General features: G+C 34.2%; 2 protein-coding genes and 1 long non-coding RNA gene across 3 annotated transcripts; 2 read left to right on the forward strand and 1 right to left on the reverse strand.

Moving 5' to 3' along the window:
* Positions 1 to 9,953: 9,953 nt before the first annotated feature.
* Positions 9,954 to 15,170, forward strand: LOC125077687. The gene is made up of 8 exons (XM_047689693.1): positions 9,954 to 10,135; positions 10,239 to 10,362; positions 10,881 to 10,986; positions 12,392 to 12,539; positions 13,921 to 14,013; positions 14,102 to 14,200; positions 14,276 to 14,490; positions 14,900 to 15,170. The coding sequence occupies exons 1-8, from the start codon at positions 9,980 to 9,982 to the stop codon at positions 15,129 to 15,131; spliced, it is 1,173 nt and encodes a 390-aa protein (XP_047545649.1). The 5' UTR covers positions 9,954 to 9,979; the 3' UTR covers positions 15,132 to 15,170.
* LOC125077688 lies at positions 13,511 to 16,055 on the reverse strand. Its single transcript, XR_007120769.1, has 3 exons — positions 15,994 to 16,055; positions 14,961 to 15,108; positions 13,511 to 14,186 (listed from the first exon to the last, which is right to left on the reverse strand). It is a non-coding gene; the product is annotated as an uncharacterized LOC125077688 (long non-coding RNA).
* On the forward strand, positions 15,794 to 26,271 carry LOC125077686. Its single transcript, XM_047689692.1, has 9 exons — positions 15,794 to 16,057; positions 18,416 to 18,584; positions 20,398 to 20,568; positions 21,058 to 21,395; positions 22,086 to 22,257; positions 24,597 to 24,692; positions 24,769 to 24,867; positions 25,084 to 25,295; positions 26,011 to 26,271. Exons 1-9 carry the CDS (start codon positions 15,891 to 15,893, stop codon positions 26,237 to 26,239), a joined length of 1,653 nt encoding a protein of 550 aa, XP_047545648.1. The 5' UTR covers positions 15,794 to 15,890; the 3' UTR covers positions 26,240 to 26,271.
* The last annotated feature ends 1,009 nt before the right edge of the window (positions 26,272 to 27,280 follow it).

The following is a 27,280-nucleotide window of genomic DNA, read 5'->3' on the forward strand; positions in this document are numbered from 1 at the left end:
ATGTTTCATTTCTCCTAATGAATGATTTATCAAAGAGTTTTCAACAAATATCCAAGAAAAAGATAAAAATAAATCTGTAAAAATAAAAATGATCTCGTACCAAATCCAACGTCCTTGAAAACGAAATAATGGCATATTAGTTTGTGTGTTTTGCGGTGGACGGACTATACTAATATAATACGGCATATACGTCGATTATGTGGTGTTATTATTATTACATTGTTATTATTTTAATTTAAAAAAAAAACATTATTATTTTGTTATTCACAAACGTTGTTTCAATGTATCTGTTATTTAAAACAAATTTATAGCGAAAGTAACGTAGTTCTAACCGGGCATTACCAGACCCCACATTTTCTTTTTTTATTTTCTTTTTTTAAGTCTACGATAAAAAAAATACGTCAATTAAGTAAATAAATTACAATGCCTATAAATTTAACTACAATAACCCAACCCGTAATTAACTTTCCGTATTTCAACGTAGGCATTTTAACCAGGTGAGAATGTAAGCCGGTCCCGGTGATCACAAATTGCTTGCAGTACCTTCGCGGTCTCTCGCTAAACTATATTCATTTGTTCTTGTTTGCCATACTGTATTTGTTAACGCAAGTTCCGGACTAGAATACGGAATGTTTTGCGATAAAACCTTGTTAGCTAAAAACTTACTTGTGATTTTCATCTCGTATACTTATAATTCATTTTATATATTGGGAATTTTGTGATCAGAACGTAACTTCGAGTAATATATATCTTTTGTGTTTTTACGTATATTTTTCTTCAGACTGTCACTGATTAATTCCTCCTATAGGACTAGTAATTTTTATGTACCTTTTTTTTAGATGTTTGAATGGATTGGACCAGGTAGGTAGCATTGCAATCGTGGATTGGATTTTTTTTTATTTCACATCGTACAAAAATCGTTTTTATTTTATACATCGATACATATTTGGTTGTTTTACATTTCCTCTGTTTTAACTTGTCAATAATTTGTAAAACTAAGGATGAGTTACTGACACATTTACGGTACATTAAAAGATTATTACCAACGTACCACGTTTACATAATTCAGCATATACAAAATTCATTTCAAGCGTGTCAATGGCACTAATAACCGCCGTAATAAATCTTATTATTTTAGCTATATAACTGTATAGTAAAATTGACGAGTGTGTATATTGTTAGCTACAAAGGCGTTCATGTATAATCACCACAAATAAAAGAATAAGAAATCAGAAATATTTTTAAACTAGATACAAAAATCTATACGTTGTTTCAAATTATATCGAAAAATAAGTTTTTAATAATTATTACGATAATCTGTAACTAATTCACAAACTTTGCATGTACTGTACGATCATATAAATTACACCGTTAGCTAAGAATAATGTAGGGACGGGTGTGAGCGGGTATATCGGGCGTTAAGGTAAATTTACACAAGTCGGTAACAACCTAACTTATTAAGTCGTCACACGTCTCGACGCCGTGTTAATGCCAAGACGAGACTTATGACATTCCTCCCGTAGCTTACGATTATGGCTCGAAGATTAGTGACATACTTTGTATAATTTAATTAAACGTTTCGTACTATTTGAGCGAATGCTATAAAGCACATTGTTAATCAAAAACAATGAATGTGTCTCGATACTACCACGCACGCGATAATTAGAACATCAAATTTATTTTTACAGAGTATTAAGAATATTATAGTTTTAGATACAATACATATTCATTTGTGCTGCAGAAGAGGGCTATTCGCGCAATCTATAATAACCTGGGAGCCAAGGAATCTTTGAGGTATAAATTTAAAGAAATTAAGATATTGACTGTTGCTTCTCAATATATATTCTGTAATGTTTTGTATGTACGGAAAAATATTAATGTTTTTATGAGAAAATGTGATTCTCATAACGTTGGTACAAGGAACAAACACAATCTTGTTACTCCTGTTACTCGACTGCATAGAGTCAGTAACTCTTTTGTGGGGCAATGTATACGCTTCTACAACAGGATCCCAGAAAGCGTTCAAAATGCTTCAATTGCGAAATTTAAAAAAATTGTTAAGGAACGCTTGTGTGCGAAAGGTTACTATACAATTAGTGAGTTTATGTTTGATAGCACACCTTGGGAATGCAACGATCGCCTCCTGGCTGTTTCTACTCATATACAATTATGTATATAATTTGACGTAAAAAAAAAGTCCTGCTGAGTTTCTTTCGCCGGTTCTTCTCAGGTCAGGGTTTTTTCTTTTTCCGAACCGGAGGTAGTGTTTAACTTGACCATCAATAAGAAAGTGTAATACTTCTATATTGAATAAAGGAATTTGAGTTTGAGTTTGAATTACATGATATATGAATATTATTACGTGTTCGTATGTTAGTAAATTTTTTAAAGTTCGCTGGTACGCTGATTTTATTTATTTATTATATTTTATTATATTTTTTTAAAGTTAATAACTTAATACATATTATAGTCTAACATCTATTCTTAATTCAGTTTTAGCATTATTAGCATTAGCAGCCTGTAAATTTTCCCACTGCTGGGATAAAGGCCTCCTCTCCCTTTGAGGAGAACGTTTGGAGCATATTCCACCACGCTGCTCCAATGCGGGTTGGCGGAATACACATGTGGCAGAATTTCGTTGAAATTAGATACATGCAGGTTTCCTCACGATGTTTTCCTTCACCGCCGAGCGCGAGATGAATTATAAAAACAATTTAAGCACATGAAAATTCAGTGGTGCCTGCCTGGGTTTGAACCCGAAATCATCGGTTAAGATGCACGCGTTCTAACCACTGGGCCATCTCGGCTCTATTTCATTCATATTTTATTCAGTTTTAATTAGACCTAAAAATAAAACAGTAGAAATACATTATTCTTGGCTGATTTTTCTTTCAATATTTTGTTATTTCTTTATAAAAGACAAGGTGTTATTTTGAATATACTTAGTCGTTCATTACTATTCTTAACGTATACAAACGACTTTTACTGTCCTATCGGATAATTGCTTAAAATAAGGGGAATTGTAATTTTAATAAAAAAAAACTCGAGTATTTATTATTTATTACTAACAAAATTAACTATAATTAAATCATTCAACAGTCGTAGAGTAGATGGCTCAAATAGAGTTAACGGCTAAGTTCACGAGATATTATTAAATTTTATATATTGTATATATTTATAATTGTAGAATATGTTATTATTTTATAATTATGCGCTATTGTAATTCTTGGAATAAAAATGAAGAAAAGCGAGTACTGCTAACTGAGCGTAAGCTTATGCGAAATATCAAGAATGGTCAAAACTTCTTCCTTTTCCAAAGGGTTACTTTAACTGACACTTATAATGGTTATTTAATGGTAAGTATCATTTGGGGATATTTGTAAACATTTTATTTATTATGATTCTAATCAGGTGAAGCATAATAGCAAACATAATTTTTTAAAACGATTTGACAATTACCAATTCATCTGAAACCAATAATGTGCTATGAGGTATATAAATAGATAGTAAAATAATAATTTCGTTAATGAAATCAAATAAAATACACTTTATTCGAAAGGACTCTTTTGAGCTATTTTGAGTCGTCAGTTTACATTCAATTTAAAGCTACCAACGGCTTAGAGGAACCGGCAAGAAACTCACTGCATTTACTCTTTTCCAATAAACAATATATATTATTAAATAAAATTATTGAATTATCATTTAATATAAATAATGGTTAATATTGATTTGTGCCAAGGTGACAGTGGTGACCACCATTTCCGTTAGTAATAATTATAGGTAGGATATGGCCAAAATTAGATGTTTATGTTACAACAGATCAAAGGAAAGGAAAATCAAAATCAAAGACAAAAATATGTGACTGAAAAATAAAGATTCCTTTTGTCAAATAAGAATTAAACTGCTCTGAGTAATTTATTGTCTTGAAAATATAGCCATGTTGCTAAATATAAGCTTAATAGGTAGGCCTATTTGCGCTTCCTAAGCACACATTGGTCTGTTATACCGACAAGATACGTAGTGTGAGAAGGTTAAGGAGTAGGTCAGCAGAATATTTTATTTTCCAATTAATATTTTAGAGATCTTCTGGTTTGTTAAAATTCTGTTTTTTATTCCAATGATATGAAAACTGAAACATACATTTAGCAATTTAATATAAATTAATGATAATATCATTATTGTGCAGAAATTTATACTAATATATGTACTCATGTAAAAAATGACGTTTCTACTACAATCAAAAGTGTAATCAAATATGACTCGAACCATATTCTTAATCTATTTTTGTATGACCCAAGATTAGAACTCAGGACCTAACGACTAACAGAACAAGCTATCAACTAAACCAATGATTTTTTTTTATAAATGTTATATTAATTATTCAAAAGTTCTCTCTTTTAGTAAGAATCCTTTTGTACTCCAGTCTGAATTGATGCTACAATCTTTAAACATATCTTATCAAATATTAAAATTTGACAAACAACTAAAAGTATATTATACTTAAATAAGTAATGCATCCTGACCAAATGACATCGTAAATTTAAATGGAGTTTGACGTCTCAAACTGAATTAGAAACTATTTCAGTAGCAACGTTAAACGACTTATTTGATACTATTATGAAGTTATTCGAGGATTCCGTTACATTTATTTCAATTTTGCTATTGCTGGACTTTAAGCAGTGTTTTGATAACTTGACGTTTCTCCGTTCCATAATATTGTTTTAAGCGGCACTTCCAGTGAAATCTGACACAATTGCAGTCTGAATAAATTTGCCGAGTCTACTTGCGTTTATTCTATCTATGTATGGGTACTTGTAGCACAAGAATATCCCATTATTATAAACATCACATCATTCACACGATATTATCTTTTAAGAACATTAAACACTTGGTTTTGCATGATGAATATGCTCTTAATTAAAAGAACTGAAGAGATAAATATGTGGTATTTGTAAGTTTACGCAAACAGTTTGAATAAAATAAAAGTTATATTTTATTTGAACTTGAAAATTGTCTTTACATACAGAAACGACGTAAAGTAAAGTATGCTAAGGTTATATTCGAGAGAAGTATTTTAATTTTTTTAAATTTTTAACACCTACTATAATGCGGCTTATTAATTTTCCATCGTGAATTATGAAATAATGAAAAAAAATAGATTTAGAAAAAAACGTAACAAAACAAAATATATACCCAGTCTAACAACATAATAAACAAATATTATAAGTTTTAAATGTACTTAATACGCCGAAATATAACATTTAAATTTATAAAAATATGTTGCTGATGTTGAATAGAAATACAAACAAATATCATCACTATGCACTATGCATTAATATATTATCATATATTATCGCTGGACATATCGCCAGCCAATCGAGTGCAATCGCTAGTAAATGCAAATTTTTAGGTTAGAAAAGTTTACAAAGTGGATCCGACGCATCACGATTATTGATCAAACACTCCCCATCTCCAACCAACCCACATTTTGGGATGCTTTGGGCGCATATTTTGTATCGTCGCCTTTATTGTCTTGAAATCCAAGCCGATATATAAAGATTGTACTCATACAAACAAAATATACTGTTTAGATACATTCTAAACAGTGTTGTCCGTGCAGTGACGGAGTAAGAATACAATTCACTGCCCCTCTCTCTCCCATGGGTGTCGTAAGAGGCGACTAAGGGACATCTGAGCGACCATCTGCTCATCTGGTGGTAGGATGTCAATCATCCGCCTGGCTTGTTACCACCGTACGCATGGTGAAACACTCGTGAAGTGGCTGCTTGCAGCCGCGTTTCGAGATCAGCCGGCGTACAGCCAGTGCCCGAGCGCGCATTGTCGCGATAAGTGTTGGTCCGGTGGATGTTGCTGTTGAACCAATGCTGGAGGAAAGTATATTGACCCGCCGGTCAGGGAGACCCGTAGAAACGGTTGTTCCGCTGGCCGCCCGTGGCAGAGTACAGGGGCCCAAGCGTTCCTAACCAGCTCGCGAGGCTGCCCCACCAGGCCACGCATAATCCCGGTGTGGACCGTCGTGCCGGTTGGTGACCGGACGGTGGGGTCCCGGCGGCCACTACCGGGAGGGTTCGGGGGCCCTTCCGCCCGGCGGGTCGGTTTATTTTCTCTTCTGGCAACTTATTGGGGAAACACAGCTCCACACCTTGACCGTCCTTATCGTGGCAACGCATCGCTCGCTTCACGTCTCTTCCTCTTTTTTCCCCCTATCCATGACAGTGCATAAAAGAAATGACGGTCGTACAGCGGTGCACACCCCCACCATTCCCACGCTGTTTGAGGTTGAGTTCGTTAACATCCGTGGACTCCACGCTAACCTCAATGCTGTCCACCACCATCTCGAGACAGCACGGCCAGCAATGTTGTTTCTGACGGAGACTCAAATACTCCGTCCTGTCGATACCAGCTACCTTAATTATCCCGGCTACATGCTTGAAGAATCCTTCAAAGCGAAAGCCGGAGTATGCTTGTTCGTCAGGACGGATGTTTGTTGTCACCGTCTGCGCTGCTTGGAGGACCCTTCCTTCTCCCTGTTAGTGGTACGTGTGGACTTGGTTCGTCAGAGTCGGGTCTACGTGTGCCTCTACAGATCCCACAATGGTGACTTGGAGACAAGCCGACTATTTGACCATCTTAGTCGGGTGGCAGATGCTGCGCAAGAGCAGTTTCCTAACGCGGAACTGGTGTTTTTGGGGGACTTTAACGCTCACCATGAATCATGGTTGAAGTCCTCCAAAACTGACCATGCAGGAAGGACTGCCCATGCTTTCGCTCTCACGCATGACTTGACCCAGTTGGTTGATCAGCCCACCAGGATCCCAGACATTGACGGGCAAGCGCCTTCCCTACTGGACCTTCTGCTGACTAGCCACCCGGTGGAATATCAGGTTGAGGTTCGGGCTCCACTTGGTTCTTCGGATCACTGCCTGATATCTACCAAAGTGCCACAGGCCAAGCTGCCGCCACCAACGGTAAGCAAACGTCGCATTTGGCACTATAAGTCGGCAGATTGGGACGGTTTGCGCGATTACTATGCGTCAGTCCCTTGGAAGGAGCGTTGCTTCAGTGAGAATGACCCGACAGCTAGCGCCGCTGCTATTGCTGGTGAGATCCTGTTGGGGATGGAATACTACATTCCTAACTCAGACCTCGCCAGTAAGGGTACGCGTAACCGTTGGTTCACTCGCGAATGTGCCGATGCTGTGTCTTCTAAGCAGGCGGCTTATCGCGCGTGGATCAATGGCTGCGTTAGTGGGGCATCTAACATTGACTCACTGAAAGCAACCTACAATAAAACTTCCAAGTCTTGTAGGAAGGCATACACAAGAGCGGATGCACAGCGCATTGCGCGGTTTGGCCATGACCTTATTTCACAACCTAGAGGCTCCCGTAGCTTCTGGCGTCTGACCAAATCTGTGCAAAGCAATTTCTGTCAACCTTCGCTGCCACCGCTCAGGTATCCGGACGGATCGCTAGCTCACAGTCCGCAGGAGAAAGCTGATCTTCTGGCAAAACTCTTTGCGGATAATTCCGTAATCAATGATTGTAGTGCGCTGCCACCAACAATTCCTTCATGTGGCTACACGATGCCTGACATCAAAATCAGGCAACGTGATGTACGTGCAGAGCTACAATCACTTGATGTGCGGAAAGCTAGCGGTCCCGATGGAATACCAGCCATAGTGCTGATGAAGTGTGCAGCGGAGCTGTCTCCTGTGTTAACGCGCCTGTTCCAGCTGTCTCTTTCTACAGGATGTGTGCCGGATTCTTGGAGAGAAGCTAATGTGCAAGCGGTTCCCAAAAAAGGGGATCGATCTGACCCGGCAAATTATCGGCCAATAGCTATCACCTCAGTTCTTTGTAAGGTGATGGAACGGATCTTAAACAACCAACTGATCCATTACCTAGAAGATCACTGTCTAATTAATGATCGTCAGTACGGGTTTCGACCAAAACGGTCCACAGGTGATCTTCTAGCGTACGTAACACACCTCTGGGGTGAAGCTATCGATAAGCGTGGAGAGTCGTTGGCCGTCAGCCTCGATATCTCCAAGGCTTTCGACAGAGTCTGGCACAGAAGTCTTCTCTCCAAGCTGCCGGCATACGGTCTGCCGGTTCAGCTCTGCACCTGGATTGCTAGCTTCCTACACAAGCGCAGCCTTCGCGTTCTAGTTGATGGTTGCGCTTCAAAATCCCATGTAGTGAATGCTGGAGTCCCCCAGGGGTCTGTGATATCCCCCACGCTCTTTCTTCTGCATATCAATGATATGCTCTCTCTCGGGAACATACATTGCTATGCAGATGACAGTACAGTGCACGGGGGATACCACGGACGCGCAGCGGCTGGACGGGCGGAAACTGAGGAGAGACGGAGGGATCTTGTTGTTGAGCTCGATAGGACGTTAGGACTCATCGCCAAATGGGGCTCTGACAATCTTGTTGAGTTTAACGCCAAGAAAACACAGGTGTGCGCTCTCACAGCGAAAAAGTCACCATTTTCCCCTCCTCCTTCCCTCTGTGGCACCACGCTGGAGATACATAGCAAAGTCGCCATACTGGGAATCGACGTTCGGTGCGACCTCAATCCAAGGGATCACATCGAGGCTGTTATAAAAACAGCCTCACGTAAACTCGGAGTCCTGAACAAGGTGCGGCGTTTTTTCACGCCTGCTCAACTGCTCCTGCTGTATAAAACACAGGTACGGTCCTGCGTTGAATATTGCTCGCACCTCTGGGATGGCTCCGCTAAGTACCTACTGGAGGCCTTGGATCGGTTGCAGCGACGTGCGGTTCGCATTATTGGCGATGTAAAGGTCACCAACACCCTCGAGCCTTTACAATTGCGTCGAGAGATAGCGGCACTCAGCGCTTTCTATCGAATGTGTCACGGCGAGTGCTCAGAGGAACTATTCTCCCTTATTCCTGCTTCCCCTTTCCTTCACAAGTCCACGCGTGCTGGTTCTCGATGTCACCGCCTAACTGTGACATCAATTCCATCGCGTACAAAGAAATTTGGCAACTCTTTTCTTTGTCGCACTTCCAAAACATGGAATTCTTTACCAGCGCACGTATTCCCCTCCTCTTATGACCTGGGTTCCTTCAAGCGAGGCGTGAAGAGGCATCTTGCGGGCCGGCAAGGCGGGGGCGGCTAGAGCAGATCACCTTTCCCAACTGCACTAGCCGTCGTCGCGTTTGGACTCTGCTACCACTTACCATCAGGTGGAGCAGAGTCATTTGCCCTCCCGGGCAATAAAAAAAAAAAAAAAAAAAAAAATATATTGGTTGTACATTAATATATACATATACGAGTATTTTACGAGTTCATATACAAATAAATAATATTATTTATATAGTCAAGCTATGGGCTTTGACTTTGTTTGAGAATAAACAAAAGCTAGTTTTAATGTTAAAAATGGAGTAAAAAAACAATTCTATGAACCCCTTTGTGTAAAGGAAATGCTTTAAATGACACAATTATCCAGTGTTAGCGAATTACTTTACACTTAATGAGTTCACACCAAGTATCATATATCTAAGTCATCAAACTATATCAAAATGTTAAAATATAAATTAGTTTTGCCATAAACCATAAACCTGGCAAAACAAATACCCGAAACTGACCTTTACATAATATAATATTAGTAGAATCAAAAAAATTGATGAATAAAATACGTATTGTATTATTTTTGCAAGCACAATTTTGCACTGTAAAGCGAAGCATTCCATATATTTTCACGAAATAAAAAACGGAATATGTCCTGCATGTACCGTAACCAACGTTTCCAGGTATTTCCGTACAGTTATTTACAATACGATCGGTTGTGTAGCAACGCCGAATAGATTTACGCGACGTCCGCACTACATATCGACAACAATGTTTTTTCATTGTCATTAAATCTATGTGGCTCTATAAACAAAGAATTGATTGCTTTAATTTAATTAGTCTAGTATTATTACAAATATGCATGGATATAAGAAGTGTTATAGTAAAGCAAAAGCTCCACGAGATATCTTGAAAGTAAAACCGTCCAGATTCGAAGGTTCCGAAGTTATTCGTTGTAACAAGAAGTACTGGAGTAATGTATTTAACGCATTATCCGAAATTGATAATGAACCAGTAAGTAAAATGATTATTATTTTGAAAAGAATAAAACAATTTAAAAAACAAATGAACGTAATATTATTTAGTGTGTCAGTTAAATTAAACTTTTTTGTTTTAGTTGCAAGAAAAAGACATTAACTTTTTATCAGAAATTCTACCGAAAGAGCTCTGTGATAATGTTTGTAATATATTGCACATAACTTTAAAATCGAAAAGATTAAAAGAAACAGAATGTATTGAAGGTATTTTTGGATCGTAATTACGAACTGCTTGTGTATTTTAAACTTTTTGGTCTAGTGTATTAGGCTGCATATCGAAGTCGTAAATGCAAGTCAGCGGAGAGCTAATAACAAGTTAATCGGTTATAGCTTCAAGAATTTCTCAACCCGTACTTTGGAAGTTGGCAGTGTTTACGTTCTTGTGCTTCAGACAGCACTTATAGCCGTTCTTCGTAAATAGAGCACCGTCATCGTCAGTATCATAGAATATTTGGGCACATCCTCACCTCGCTAACTTTTCAACTGTAGGATGTTACTGCGAATCTCTTGACGAAAAAACTCAATACTTATCCCACCCGGTTCGATCTCAAGACTTCGGGATATGCAGCCTGACAAGTCAGCCATTATTTGGCTTGGCTTTTACTACTTTTAAACAGAACATTAAAATTTATTTAAGACACAATTAAATTCACATGACATATTAATTTATTTTTTGTATATTTTCACAAATAAGTAGTGTTATTTTACTAACTTATTTATAGAGACTAGAACTCGTAGAATAGTAAAAGAATTGCTGTTATCAAGCAGGAAAACTATAACTATAAATAGAGAGTTGGACTCTGATACTGACGTCGAATTTATCTCAAGGTGAGTAATATCATTTTAGATAAGTCACGCGTTTCAATATGAGCCTTGAATAAAGTAGCAGCACTAAGATTAGGAAGTAAATCTGAAATCAGTTCCATATGTATTTATAATTGTTAGGAGAGCCAATTGGATCACCTTTAGTCAATGGTCACAACCGCTCACAAACATTGGTGCCATAACACATATTCATAATCCCTTACATCGCCAATGCACCACCAACCTTAGGTAGTAAACAGTGATAATGATTAAACTGGGTTGAAATTCATGCTTTATAGAAAACATAATAATATTCTGAATTAAACATAGGTGAACATGATTAACATGAAATTAATAAACAAAATTTAACTCATATTCAACTGGAATGTTCAGAACGCTACAATAATAATTTCCGACTCAATCGAAATTCCTATGAATGTAAATTAATTGCCGATTAATATTTTTTATATTAAATATATATTTTTATTTTTCATATTTCATTTTTTTAATACTACGTTTCTCTTTTAGAGTAATTTTGGATTTCAAAAGCAAAATTTACAGTATTAGAATAATTTGTTTGTCGTTATCAAACTATGCAAAGAAAAAATGTCGTTAGAATATTGCCATTATTTAAGCATTCGTTGTTAGTAAGACCCTGAGGCAAAGGTACAACACAATTTATCTTATCATTTGTATTGCTTTCCATAAAGCCGATAAAAATCGTACGATATTAATTATCGCCATCTTTCTATTTAACCAATATTTTATTTTATATTAATCAATCTACATTCTAACCATTCTTATTCGGTTTTATAGATAACTTTATTTATTTAAAAAAAATCCTAGCTAAAAATCAAATTAAACCTTATTCGGTGAGACTTTTTTTACAATTATTAGAAATCGTTAATTGGCAAGATTAAATTAAAGATCGTAATATAAACTCTAAAAAGTGGAAAATAATTACTCGTTTGCACCCACCGAATGACATGTAATATATAATTTACAAAACTTATATCCTATATGCATAATTGAAAAATATATAAACATATATCATAGCCAATTTGTAACTTCGTTAAAGTATAAAAAAAAATAGCGTGTGTTCGGAACAACCAAACTTAGTATAGTACAATACTTATTTATTGTATATTACTCAAACATTTATTCATGATGAAAATTTACCAGAGAATACAAAAACCTTATACTAGTATTTTATCATATATATAAAATGTTATGTTTTATTATTTGTAATGTCAAATCAAATAAGGAAATCGTGGAGCTCTGATTCCTTTGTTATTTGATGTGTAATTTAATTCGTGTAGTAGAGTACACTAATTAAAATGTTTTATATTAACTATGTCGCTCCAATTAAAATTAAAAATTCAATGAAATTTAATATTTAAAAATTTTAATCTGTGGTATATAATTTCAGTGATGAAGAAGAACAAAAGCCGAATATTCATAGAGACTTTTTAAGAAAACCAATCAGGGAGCAAATCACATGGGCTACGCACTATCTTGAACCTGAAAAGGAGGATGAAAAGAGCTTAGTAAAAAAAGCTGACGATCTGACTGACAGAGTACAAATTATATATAACATACATAAACTAATTTTCAACGATTAGATTTTAAGAAAAAAATACTATTACTTAAATATTAAAGATGTTCCTAATCCAACGATTAATGTGAATTTTACCACACAATTTTCTCTCTGTATCATTTATTTTTTCTTTAACATCGGTGGGCTGTCTCTTAGATCAGAAGCCGTAAGAAATTAAACATTCCCTACATCGCCAATGCGCCACCTACTATTTGAAATAAGATGTTATATCTCTTGTGCCTGTAGTTACGCTGGCTCACTCATCCTTACAACCAACAATACTAACAATAAGTAATGCTGCTTGACGGTAGAATATATGATGAGTGATACTTACCCAGACGGGTAAATAAATACTAGCAAATATTCTTTGTGCGATTTAGTGTTGAGTGCAATATTATTGTTATAATTATTTTTATCTATATCCCTATATCAACGAGTAAGTATAATTTTAGTATGGCTATAGTCTCAATGTTATATTATTTAAGATTTATTTAATAAGAATGTAATATTTACGAACTGTGAAATTACCTATATACTATAAATGAACATATAGTTATCCGTCTAAACATAGAATTAAATTCTGGGAAGTCCAAAATATTTAGCAACATTTGAATTTCCGAAAATTGAAACGATATCAATAACTTCCAAATTGGAAAATTTTAATCTCTCTGTCTCGCTTTAAATACGAACAAATTGCAATTAATAATTCTGTTTCTAAAAGGGCCAAAGTGCATTATTGCGTGAAATGAAAATCACATTTTACCATTTGACAAATCATTTAAAATATATAAATTTATTTGAGCTAAAACGGCTTATGCTTTTTTCTATCAATATTACGGAAAAAAAACATACTTTATAAAAACCGACATCTGTCCATTGTTTTTATTCTGATTACAAACACAATTGTAAAACAATAACCATGTCTCATATGTGCCTCTCGGGACAGGGGAATTGTTAAATATCAAGATCTTCATCAATATCGGTGTTTTTACGTAGTATTCAAACAGACAATTAATAGTATATATAGATATAAGCACTCATATCCTCAACCATCTTAACCACTAAAACCTTGAAATTCCATTACTGACAAGCAAGTTTCCTACGACTAACGATACTTCCTCCTAGATCGCGAAATGAATTGTAAATACAAACCAAGTACTTGAAAAACTCAGAGTAGCTTTCTAGAATACGAACCGAGTCAAAGCTCAGGCCTTTAATTATGGTCAATGAATTTAATTTACACAACCATCATGTGTCTAAAATAAATACATATTCTATTATGCCCTAATTACAATAATTAAGTGCAACTTTTTAGTTTTGAGTTTTGCATGAGTTTAAAACATTATATTTAATTTTCCCAGATAACACAAAACTTTTGTGATTATATGAAACAACTAGGCGGTGATCAGCAGTCACAACTTTTTACACCGAAAGCTATAAAGGAACTGTTTCAGGTACCATAAGTAACCAGTGACATTATCTTCAATACATTATGCTCATTTATTTACATTATAATATTAACTTAAGCTATAATTTTAATAGGTTGAGTTCGACACCCACGTGGCCCGCAGTCTTCAAGTTGTTCCGAAAGAAATGCCCACAGTTGAAGAACGAATCGCAAACGTTACTGAAAATCCAGAGGTTAACTTTAAACATTTTATATAAATATAATGTTATTTACGTAGCCGATGGGTAAAGTTAGAAATATAATTTTAGAAATCTAAATTCGCTGCTCTCGATCGTGAGATATCAAAAGACATAAAAGCGGAACGTCGAGCTGATCATCTGCGTGCGTTTAATCGCAATCTTCCAAATAAGAAGCAATGGCGTGCTCCTCGTAACGAAACAAAAGACATGTGGCGATCAGCACGTCATGTACCGAAGGACCTTGTTACTTTGAAAACAGTTTGGGAGGGCATTACCAACCTTAGGTATTATTTACCTCTTCATTGTAATTATTGTTCATTTTAGTTAAGATACATTTTTACGAAATATTAACAATGATGTGCTTCAAACAAATTTTAATCTAGTAAAGTTTTAGTGCTGCAGCGCTATTCTGTAAGAAAAAAACTCAGCGTAAAACGGTGAAATATCTGCAATTGATATGCAATATCGCATCCGACTTTTATAAATTTATTATTTAAATGATACACAAGTTAAGACAGATTTTAATATTTGACAAAATAAGTAGTGAGTTTTTACAGAATCGCACTGCTCGGCTTATAAAATCTTTGTGATTCTTAAATAGTATTTTTTTTAATATTATAATTAATAAAAAAGAAGGAAGGTGCAATTGTGAAGTTAATACTAGAAAAAAAATATTTAACAATTTGATTCTAGAAGTGTCAAAGAATACTGCCGGTGGATGATAGAACACCCCGAGTATCGTAGAGCACCTTACCTGAGAAGTCTCGGTATGTTCGACACCGCAGTTCTTGACGCGAGGTTGACCTTCGAACTTCAACAGCAAAATATGACGCCGCCGCTCACGTCTCCGACAGACATTCCTGCACCCATCGACCATATCCGCAAGCGGCTGTCTGAACTAGCTGAAACCAATGATGACGGATAGCTGAAACGCAAGAACTTCACCCAAAATTTATTAATTTTGTTTTAATAATGAATTCAATTAAATCGAATAACTTAACAATAATAAAAAAATCATATTTTCAAATTACTATCTAAAATGATATGTTTATTATTTCTTAACATACTTTTTGCCGAATAAGAAATGTGGATGAAAAATTAATAAAAGTAATTAATTAAAAAATCTAAAGCTTTTTATATTTAGAACATAAGACGTATGTATAAATGATTCCTCTTTGCACGATTATTTTGGTAACTTAATACTGTTGTATTTGAAAACCACAAGTAACTGATCTCAGTTACCCGTAACATAGAGTATGAAGTCCCACAAACAAACTGTATCAATCTGTACAGATTACAACAGTCCTATTATTAACAGATAAACAAGAATTGAACACAAAATGGTTTGCAAATGTATACCATTGTATACTATATTAACATGTGATTGTTTGACATATTAATTTAATAATTTGAATATAATTGTTTTTCAATGTAAACAAATAATTAAAATTGAAGGAGGAAAACCAATAACTTTGTGTTTCTGACTAGATACTACGATCGTGTGACTGAACGTTTGACGTTTCATGAAGATATATTTTAATAACCTACAGTATAAAGATAACGATCGACGAGTTTATATACAGACGTTTAAAGCATGTTCAACTTAGAAACAAGAATTCAATGAGCAAAATTAAACGACTCTAATATTGTAAATCAATTACATTATAAGTTGCAATTTTTCATAATGACTCAAGGTGTTAGTGAAAGTGATAATAAAATGGAGTTTGAGACGGTATTAAATAATGAGTTAGGACAGTTTGGAATGTATCAATTGATCAATATATTACTACTAGCAGTGCCGGCCGCCGCTTCAGGTTTTATGGCAGGCGACTATGTGTTTACAGCGGGCAGGTTACCGTATAGATGTACTGTGCCGTTATGTGACCAGCAACCTCCAGACTATTCACCCGAATGGATATTGAACGCCATTCCAGAGAGATCAACGGGCTTTGAAGATTGTTCTCGTTATGCTAACATATTAAACACTACTACATTACCGAACAATTCTTGTTCGGCTGAGCTTTTTAATAGAAGCATGATTATTCCTTGTGACGGGTATGTGTATGGTAGAACGAACACGGTTGTTTACGATTTCGGTCTGGAATGCCAGGAGTGGCTCAGAGCACTGGCCGGGACGTTAAACAGTCTGGGTGCAATGATCGCTCTACCTTTAGCCGGATTCGTCTCTGACTATTTCGGTCGGCGTATTTCAGTTGTGTTTTTTGCATTCAATGTCGCTTTAGTGGGTTTAGTTAAAGCCTTTTCCGTAAATTATACTATGTATGTTGTTTTACAATTTTTACACACAGCAATAGGAGGAGGACTTTACAGTGCAGCATATATATTAGCAACAGAACTAGTCGGTCCTAAATTTCGTGTTCCAACGAGCGCTACAATGTCATCTATGTTCGCTCTGGGCCAAGCATTGTTAGGTGGGATCGCTGCAGCCGTACCCGAGTGGCGTAAGCTGACATTGACACTATTTATTCCTGTCTTTTCGATACTTTCTTACTATTGGATTGTAACAGAGAGTCACAGATGGTTACTGAGTAAAAACAAGAATTGCGAGGCCAAGTCCGTGTTAGAAAAAGCAGCCAGATTAAATAAAAGAAAAATCTCCGATAATGCAATGACGATTCTCCTTACATCAATTCCAAAATTAAGTAAAGAAAAATCTGATATTAGTAACAAACCCTTATTTATTCGTATTATAAAATCGCCCGTGATGTTGCGTCGATGTTGTACTACACCTGTATACTGGATAGCAACAACGTTCATTTACTATGGCTTATCAATCAACTCCGTCAGTTTATCTGGAAATATGTATTTGAATTACGTTCTAACAGCTCTTATTGAGATACCTGGTTATTGGACAGCTTTTCTAGTATTGGATAGACTGGGCCGAAAGGTTACTCTATTTTGTGGTTATATGTTATGTTCAATATGTTGTTTAGCATTTTCTTTTACACCAGACAATATGTTCGTGTTATCTTTGATTTTATTTTTAATGGGGAAGTTCAGCACTGGGGTTATTTTTACATCATTATATCTTTTTACTTCAGAACTCTATCCTACCAGACATCGTCATTCGTTTCTTGGGTTTTCTTCAATGTTAGGCCGAATCGGTTCAGTAGTAGCACCACTAACACCGCCTCTAATGGTGTATTGGTCAGGAATTCCGTCGATGCTTTTTGCAATAATGGCAGCTATAGCTGGATTTTTAATACTAACACAGCCCGAAACACGTGGCTTAAAAGTCCCAGACACGTTTGAAGATGCCGAACAAATAGGAAAATAGAATATAAAGTAATTTTAAATAAATAATTAAAGTAGTAAATATTGTAACCATTATTCAACGAAAATATATAAAATATTTTCAAATAAAAATCATGTCCTAACAGAAGTATTAGTTATTATTTTGCAGTCTACACCACCTCACTATTCAATATCATAACTTCTGATTTTATTCATGTCTAGATAGATTGTTAAAGCTGAGAATACGTCAACAAAATTGTGGCTAACTGTTGGCCAATATAAACACGCACACAAGTAAAGTGGTATGACGCTTGGCGAGTATCACGCACACTAACATTTTTAAGTTGGCTCGAAAAAAATTTCAGTCCTTTATATAGTTTGACACTCTATCTAGATATAAAAATAATCTTAGATCATATAACATTGATAAACTCAAATAATAGGTCATAATTTATTTCACGTTTTACATTACAGCGCCATCTATGTAAAGATGGTAGCAGCACTTGGTTTCGGCTCGAGATTAACTTGAACTGCCATCTATGAATTAATTAAATACATTACATTGTATAAAGACTTCTAGCAATTTCAGAGTTCCAAGATAGATGCCACTGTAAACAAATAGTATTTCAAAATAATATATTTATTTTTTTAAATTAATTTGTCATGAGTTCGTCGATAAAATATATTTAAAAAAAAAATTACAATAATTATAATAATACGTAATCTATTACGATTTAAATTATTCGTTATAACTTGTAATAATTCTACATTTGTTTTAAAAAAATTAAAGAAACAGTTAATTTATACCAAAGAGTACACATTCCCAATTTATACTCGTATAAATTGTGATATCTGGTATAATCGATAATGGAAGTCAAATTTTGGAAAAAGAATACTTCCGAGAGTAAATAAAGAAGAGCCAATAAAAGAAAAGTAATAATAATTCAATTATAGGAATATTTATATGATGCCTTGTGGAAAAAGACCCTTAATAAAAACATGGGATAGACCTAAAGATCTCAAAGTGATAAAACCATCTCGCTATGAACAAAACGAAGCATCTGTCAAAGTTCACTGGAAGAATGTTTTGAGAGAATTGGAACTGTCATATAAAGATGAAACGGTACTCATTATTGTATTATCTTAATATTAAATTTAAAAAATGCACACAGACTTGATTTTGAAAAAAAAAGAAATGAATTAAAAATATATATATATACCTACAATGCAAAATTAGACCATAAATTAGATCAGAAACTATACCAATATAATAATTAGTTTTAAAATAGAATATGACTGTGTGTGATTCATATTGAAAGTTTCAATAAAATAATTGTACGATAAACTATAAAATATATAATATAATAAAGTTAGACACGATACACGTACGATACAAATATTTCCTTGCTTAATATACCTGATGTTTTAGATGAATAGGTATAATCAATTTATATCTGATAAAGTTTATTGAAAAAAATTACGATATTAATGATAAATGATTATTAAATGCGAAACTGAAATAAACAAAACGGTGTGTGATGTGCATGCTAGGAGCGTGAAACGTTTACAACTACTAACATCGCAAGAAAAAATAATATGCAATAAAAACTGATATAAAGTAATAAGACTCCTTAATCATGATGTTCCTTATCAGAGTAAAACGATTTTACAGTATTTTTGAATGATAATAATCGAATTACAGCGATAATTATTAAAGTAAATTGGCATTTGATCTCTATAATTTTAACCACTAAATTGTAAAAAAAGGAAGACATCAAAAATAATATTTTAGCGGCAAACCTTAACATATTGTCATCCGTTTTTATCTACACCATTACAAAACAGTTTATGGGAAGAAATAAATGCTAAGCTTGTTTTCCTTAAATAAGTACTTAATTAAATTATACGTACATCCACATTGTAATTAATAATAATGATAATGACGATGTTGTCTTCCTGAGCGAATTTGTTTTCGGCCAAACGTCTGTCAGCCAAACCTAGAGGTTTGAACCCAGGACCTTCAGCCCTTGCTATTCATTTACACTTACAATAGGAAATAAAAATAAAAACTCATCGGCTTCCTTATAGCAAATCGAATTTTGACAATAAAATTTCTATCTATATAAGCATTTCAGCATAAGTTCGATGTGACGATGTCGGTTTTATACCATTAAAATTATTTAAATATTTATAAAATAAATTAGCAGGACATTAAAAATACTCCTTATTTTATTTATATATTGACGTTTTTAGATTAGATTACATTTGGCATTCTTTGATTTTTTACAACATTTTTAGTAGGATTAAAAGATTCAATTTTATACAAATTATTAATTTCATAAAAAATTAAATACACTAATTAAACGAAGGAATCTTACGATTATCGTTTGGAGAAGAGTATCAATTACTTACTCGCAATATACTATTTATAGGCGAATCTGTATCCCTCTTTCCCTGAAATAGAAATCCGTTCGTTTGAATATTACTATACTAAGCTTAGACCGATTTTATTTCCCGCAACAATGGCGATCCTATATGATACCCTTTAACTGTTGTCTGTTGACCTAAATGTATAGGTCTTATATGTTTGGATCTGTGTAGATATTTCTTTTTTGCCTACAGAGAAACATACGTTTACATACGTAAGTATGTATGTCTATATCTTTATCTTTTTCTAAATGACATACATATTCAACCGCTGATATATCCTACTATGGTATAATAAAGATAGTTTGTTACAACTGTTGTATTGTTTGTAAAAATAGTAATTATTTCTCAAAGATTTAATGTATCATCTGGGTATGCATGAAATTGTATGCACGGTATGAATGATTTTAAATATAATAATGTAAGTATATTTAGTATATAATATGATATAATAAGTAATTAAAAAAATAGTTTACTTAAAACTTTTAAAAATAAATTTGGTTTTTTAGTTTTGGGACTCACAGGGAGAAGTGGTTCGTGAGCTTGTCGGTCCAAAAATATTTAGCAGAATCGCCAAGATATTCAAGTTGTCTTTGAGGGACAAACCATACGAACCTCGTTCAGAGACAAGCCTTGAACCTTCCGATATTTATTATCAAACTAATAATGTCGTTTCTGATGTAAGTGCTTGTAACATTTTCCTTTTATTCCTTGTCGATATTAAATCTCAAAAAAAAAATGATGGATATGTCTAGTGATATATAAGATATTTTTATATACTTAATGCATTTTTTAAATCTCTTAGTAATCGTAGAAATTATATCACTGATAATTTTAATCTTACGTCGATAATGCATTTATTTTTACCGTTGATATGAAGTTGATGATGAAGATGCAAATGATTATAGATTGTAGTCTATTCAAATGCCGGGTGACGTCAGCAGTATCAAGGGTATTTCATATACCAAATATTATGAATTCGCTGTCAACCCCGGGATTAAGACCAGAACATAATCTTGTCACTGTAATTACACCGGCGAACATACCCTTCACCGAAATGCGGAAACATATTACAAAATGCATTGTTCTTTGAAAGTGGAAAATTAATATCTATAGTTTTTATCTATTGATGCAAATCCTCTGTACCTACTTACTTATTATTTTTAAAGGGTCCAATACGTCCGTCATATTCTATGAGTGACTTTGATCCATCTATGTACGTAGACCTAGAGGAAGAATGTGATCAAGAGACGGAAGGAGAAGAATCAGAAATTTGGACGATATCATCATCGTCTTCTGACTTAAGAAAGTCATCACGATCTAAATCTATACTTAGAACAAAATCACTGAGCACATCAAAATCTATGTCTAAGTCATTCTCAAAGTTTTTATCAAAAAAATCTTTAACTAGACATTCTAAGCTTCTAAAGTCCACTCCATCTAGTGTTGGCGATCTTGCTTCAACTCTGGACGATTTGGAAGTGCAAATGAGCGAGAAACCAAAGAAGTGAGCTCATTTATACAATATTATATTCTTGGTATTTATGTAAAATAATAATTGAATATACTAACTATAAGCATGGAGGACGCAATATCGATACTTATGCACATATGTTTAAAAACTATCTGGTTGTTCTAATTTAGTATATAAGGTCCTGAAAACCTATATCACTAGAAAAATGAGTTACCCATTTTCCCCACGATGAAGTGGGGTGGTATGTAGGACTCGATGGTGCCCAGGAAGCCGAGTGCGCCCCGGTACACCGGAATACCTACTAAGAAACCAGACGTCTCCGTCTCTTCGGCGGGCGCCACGGGATCGCTATCGCATGCTACCGTGAAGCCCAGACTAAATTAGGTCCTAAGGCCTTGGGTCAACCAATTGGTTTGGTTGGTGGTTTTTGTGGCAATAAATTCCTAATAGCCCGTTACATAAAATATCAAATTTTCACACTCGCGTGACTCGAAAAGCGCTTGAAACGTTAATTTTCATATAATTAGTCATTATTTTAAATGGTTATATTAAATATCTAGACTTTAATGCAATCATATTACAATTGTTGCCTTATATACGATAATTTATGCACGAGTATACATACGAAATATTAAAATTAATAATACCATTACCAATACATTACTGATCTGATAATTCGTAATGATTGCATTATTCATCACTACTTATGCGATATTATTGTAGGCGTATGTCGACTCACAGTCACAAAAGCAAGAGAAATCCACATTTCGAAATGCTGTATTGTAATAAATCGGAGACAGATATGATCAAGTGGAAATCTCACTATAAACAAAAAAACTTCGAAGTATCCGCGTCTGATGAATTTAGTAAAAAAGCTGAAATATTAACTACGAAGGTAAATTTAAAGTAATTTTCTTTTATAAATGATTAGCGGTCGCCCGCGGCTTTGCCCGCGTAGATAACGGTTCATAATCAGTCTTCTAATATCCCTACTGCTGAGGCACGGTCACAATTGAAGAATTACTGCAACCGGCGCTTGGATCTATTGTGATAAACCTCAAATTCGTGATCACAACACCTGAGCCAGACCAACATCAGCCACGAATCTGATGAGGTTTTTAGGGTCGGAGGCCATTATGCCCTCTAAGGACCGGAGTGGCCGTTCTAGGTGTTTGGAGTGGCCGTTCTAGGTGTTTGGAGTGCCTCTTAAACACAACAGGGCAATCGAGCATGTGGATGTTATAGTTATCATACTCTTTTTCAGCTAGCATGGGTTCGGTGACAGCTGTCAACCACGTATTCTTTTTCAACGGACGGACGTGCAGCAGAATAATATTTTAATTTCGCCATAACTTAAAAACCAAACGTCCAATTTTAATCATTCAAAGACCAAATATTATCTACATAAACTTTTCTTAGTGATGAAATAATTTATTTTGATAAGGATTAGTAGCATGAGTAAAATAAACGCGTTTTAATGTAGCCCAAAAAAAATTCAATTTTTTTTTAATAAAAAAATGGTTGTTGTTCTTCACCCGACATAGATAGGTATAGTGTGTCGCGGACTTTTTTGTAGATATTAATGAGATCTACACTTAATTAGAACATTTTATAGTTCTATCTTTTATAGTTTAGGCATCATACGCAAAATATCAACTTTTCTGGTAGTTTTTTTCCTTTTTTGTCCGAAAAACCCAAAATATCTTACGGAACCCTATTTTTTTCAAAATAAAATTTAGCCTATGTTATGCGAGATTAATTTAGCTTTCGAATGGTGAAAGAATTTTTAAAATCGGTCCAGTAGTTTTTGAGCCTATTCATTACAACTAAACAAACAAACAAACAAAGTTTTCCTCTTTATAATATTAGTGTAGATGACTTAGAGGCTATAAGGATCATAGTATGTAGAGTCTAAATTGTATACCTATTTAATATTGCGATACCTATCTATTTTAAAATAATAACTAAAACAGCGCCGAAATAGTTTAATGGTTAGAACACCTGATTTTTACAGAAGATTTAGCGTTAAAATCGGCACAATAGCATTTGAATACAATTTACCTTACACTTCAAAACCATTCACTTTGCACTGGAGCAGCGTAATAGAATTAGCTCCTACCCTACTTTCAAAAGAAGAGGAGGTCTTAGCCCAGCAGTGGGATATTTATAAGCTAATGCTTTACCTTGTTTAAAACAAGTACCAATATTTTTATTATCAAAACATAATAAATATTTAAATAAAAATATCAAATCGCCTGGCTGGTTATATACTAAAATATATTTGTCTATAAATGTGTAAATATATATATACTTTATCACCCTGTGTCTTACAATATATTTGCGGCTGTCTCAAAAGCTACTAAATGGATTTTGATTCGATTATTCTGCAGAAAAAGGTCGCCTCCGAGAAATATTGCGTATACGTAACTCGGACATTTTAGCCGTACTAGTGTACGACAAAATGTTACCTGTAACACAGCGGTTGTTCATTTTTTCTTTTTCGACATGTATTTTAAGATAATTCTGCTAGTTTATTAAAATCAATTACTATTTTTTGGATTAGTGTTAATAACTTGTATATTACATGGCAGCGATATCGTATAATATAATAAGATTCATTTCTTTTTTTAAATTGATTTATTGAAAAATTTAAAGCTTATGTCAAAAAAACATTAATGAATAAGGCATGTTACCCAATATAAGGTTATATTAAAGACAATAAATCGTGGAATTAGTATTTATCGATTTGTAGGCAGGTAATATAAAAATGTATTTGTTCTTTACTGACATACCCTATAATTAAAATGGTGGAAAAAAGTAACTACTGAGGTTCGTCTCGGTAGAATCTACTTTTCAAACCGACAGTAGCTTTACATTTAATTCAACACTGTAACATGACGATCCAAAAGAATATTTTGATTTTGAATACAATAGTCGAAAAAACACAACAGGCATACAGCCGACCGATTGCAGTCTCTTTACTGCCACCGTAAGGGGATGAGATACAAGTGCTTAAGCTATTGATGGATGCGGAGTTTTCTCGGGAAAACCTCGCCCGGAGCCACCGTTAAAATGATAATAGTAATGTAATAACATGCGATTGTCCAAATGCTGGGTAATGGTCCACTCTCCTTTTAGAGATGAAGTGTATTCAACTACGCTGCTCCAACTGCAGCCCTACAGGTGATGAACTTAATTCAAAATGCCTTTATAAATGTAAACCTATTTTATCAGATTGCTCAAGAATTCTATGACTGGTGGGTCGGATTGGGTAATGTGGAATTCAAAAGCGAAATAAGACGACCGGAAGATATCCAAGATTTGTTCCAAGTATGTCTTATTATTTTCTAATTTCTTGAACTAGTATTAACCTGATAGTTGTATATTTTCAAATAAAATGTTTCAGGTTTGGTTCGATGAGCACGCATCGCGTGGCTTGGTACTTGATCACAAAATACTACCTTGTGTATTGAAAACTATCGCTGAATTCGTTGGTGTGAAAAAGGTAATACGAAACTGATTAAATACATTTTTAGTTCATATTACTTCAAGGTTAATATTAAATAATTTATAATTTTTGTGTAGACACTATCGTATTCATATTTTTCATGTTTCTAATGTGCCGATATTTTTCTAGTTAGTACGAATACCAACTCTACAGTGTTTTGTATCGCATCGATAAAATTAATTCTTATTATTAATGTAAATTATCTTGTTTCAGGCATCATGTCCAAAAGTTCTAAAAAGACAGATTAAATATGACGTACATGCAGAGACCAGCCCAGCGCATACTATGGCTTTCGGCACATGTCTTCCGCAAGATAAGAAGCACATTCCTCCTAAAAATAACACGAAGGAGTTGTGGCACGGTGTGAAGATACCAGAAGACCTTCAGTCAATGGCTTGCGTGTGGGATGACATACAGCATCTGACGTAAGTGATTCTAAATGTTAAATCTATTTTAATCCAACATTTTATTATCTTCTTAAAGTGCCACCTTCTTTCGAAGGTCGGCGGTCATTAAGGCAACTTGTATCTTCGAAAGTTCTTGTTCCTTAGAAAATGAAAGGGTTCATTTTTCATACCATCGGCGTAGATTTTTTAGCCGAGAGTACCTTCTTCGACCCACACTTCGTTTTCCTTGGATCTTTCAGTGTATGATGTGTTGTAGTAGCTCGTATTTTCGATTTCTAACATTTATAAAATTTATTTATACGTACCAGAAATAAAATAGATACATAGAATGTCATAGAGAACTAACTATAAAAGGCATGCTTATCCCTTGACATCTCTTCCAGTCCACCCGAGAGGGTTAAATAAGAAAATAGACAAACACAATTTACAGTAAAAATCATATATAATTTTTACTTAGCCTTTTCTATAGACTAATAATAAGATACAAGCTGATACACAAATAATGTACATATACATGTGTAGGTATATTATACATAGGTTTATTAATAGAATCCGATTTTACTCAAGTATGATAAACGCTATTTCCGTACCAGTCGCGCTAAGATACACAATGTGGACTGTAATAATTGTATTACGTATCTAGTAAATGTCACATATTTATATACTGATTTGTAACCTTATGTAACTTTATGCCGAGCGATCCATATATTCTGAGTGTATCCTTACATTGTAGGTCAACGAAAGCGTTCCATAAATGGCTACAAAAAAGGCCGCATTTGGCTATGCCTCCTTTCCTGAAGTCTCTTGAAGCTCCCGGCGAGAAGAAGCAACCATTCATTGTACCCTCAGATTATATTATAAAGTTCAAAGCGGGAACATCTTCTACGCAAGACTTAGCGTTGCCCGTTTCGGAATTCTCTCTTGAATTGAAGGAAGTGCTCAGCAAACTTCTGAATGACTAATACAAAAAAGTATTTATATACTCTTGTATAGCTTTGCTGAAAACGAATTTCAGCGTAACAATTAAACAATATTTGGTTTTTGCTTATTTAACGAGGCCATTTGTTAGTTTTACGTGGTTTAACATTAAAATACAGTGTAGAGAAAGAGTCGAGTGAATGAGAATCAATTGCCCTATAAATACCGCAGTTCCGATGTATTTCATTTATGTCTGTAACAAACAAATACGGACATTTTGTATTTTATTTTGTTTTTATTTGATTTTTATTGTATAGCTATGAATATGAAAAGCAAATTAAACTATTTTTTATTTGCGTAATGATATCCAACAGTTCAAATTCAATTTCAAAATGTAATATTTACGCCATATATGGGCTTTGTTTCACTTTATGTCAGTTATTAATTTATTATGGTTCTCCTTTTTTCGGTTTATGTATAAAACACAATCAAATATAAAGCTAATCTTGTTATATATTTATATACCTCTAACAAATAAATTATTATAAATCTTATAATTTGGTTTCACTTAGATGGAGTTGAAATATATTTAGATAGGGTAAAAAAAATTAATGTTCTCAACTTAACATAAAATGTACAAATTTTGCCATAAATATCGTAAAATTATATATACTACATTATATAATATTCAATATAAACCAAGATTCGTAAGACGACCACTTCACTTCATGAATTTATATTTCATTTATTATTTATTACTAAGTGGATATGTAGAGCACTCAATCAGAACTAATACAAACTTTAGTTATTTCAGATAAATGGCGTTCGATACAATTAATTTATTCAAGTATTTTTAATCATCATTTAACAAACTATTTCAAGTTACCACCTGTTCGGAATGTAAATTTTCCCGAGAAGAATCGGCAAAAATTCAGTAGTTACTCTTTTTCAACATCTAAAAATACAGTCATGTTATTTAAATACAATTATATATGTATGTTATGTCTCCTGCCTGGAAGTCAACAGGCATTGACTCCACGATTTTACTATTATTTTAAAATTAATTATACCTTAATCGCTTCCGC

Source organism: Vanessa atalanta, chromosome 4 (assembly GCF_905147765.1).
Source record: "Vanessa atalanta chromosome 4, ilVanAtal1.2, whole genome shotgun sequence".
Taxonomy (NCBI): Eukaryota; Metazoa; Arthropoda; class Insecta; order Lepidoptera; family Nymphalidae; genus Vanessa; species Vanessa atalanta.

What these genes read in the sequence shown, in the direction of transcription:
- LOC125077687 (XM_047689693.1), top strand. Translation starts at nt 9,980, where the DNA reads ATGCATGGATATAAGAAGTGTTATAGTAAAGCAAAAGCTCCACGAGAT. An exon ending in CTATAAAGGAACTGTTTCAG is followed by an intron (nt 14,014 to 14,101) that starts GTACCATAAGTA and finishes TAATTTTAATAG; the next exon opens with GTTGAGTTCGACACCCACGT. An exon ending in GAGGGCATTACCAACCTTAG is followed by an intron (nt 14,491 to 14,899) that starts GTATTATTTACC and finishes ATTTGATTCTAG; the next exon opens with AAGTGTCAAAGAATACTGCC.
- LOC125077686 (XM_047689692.1), top strand. Translation starts at nt 15,891, where the DNA reads ATGACTCAAGGTGTTAGTGAAAGTGATAATAAAATGGAGTTTGAGACG. An exon ending in ATGAGCGAGAAACCAAAGAA is followed by an intron (nt 21,396 to 22,085) that starts GTGAGCTCATTT and finishes ATATTATTGTAG; the next exon opens with GCGTATGTCGACTCACAGTC. An exon ending in ATATCCAAGATTTGTTCCAA is followed by an intron (nt 24,693 to 24,768) that starts GTATGTCTTATT and finishes AAAATGTTTCAG; the next exon opens with GTTTGGTTCGATGAGCACGC.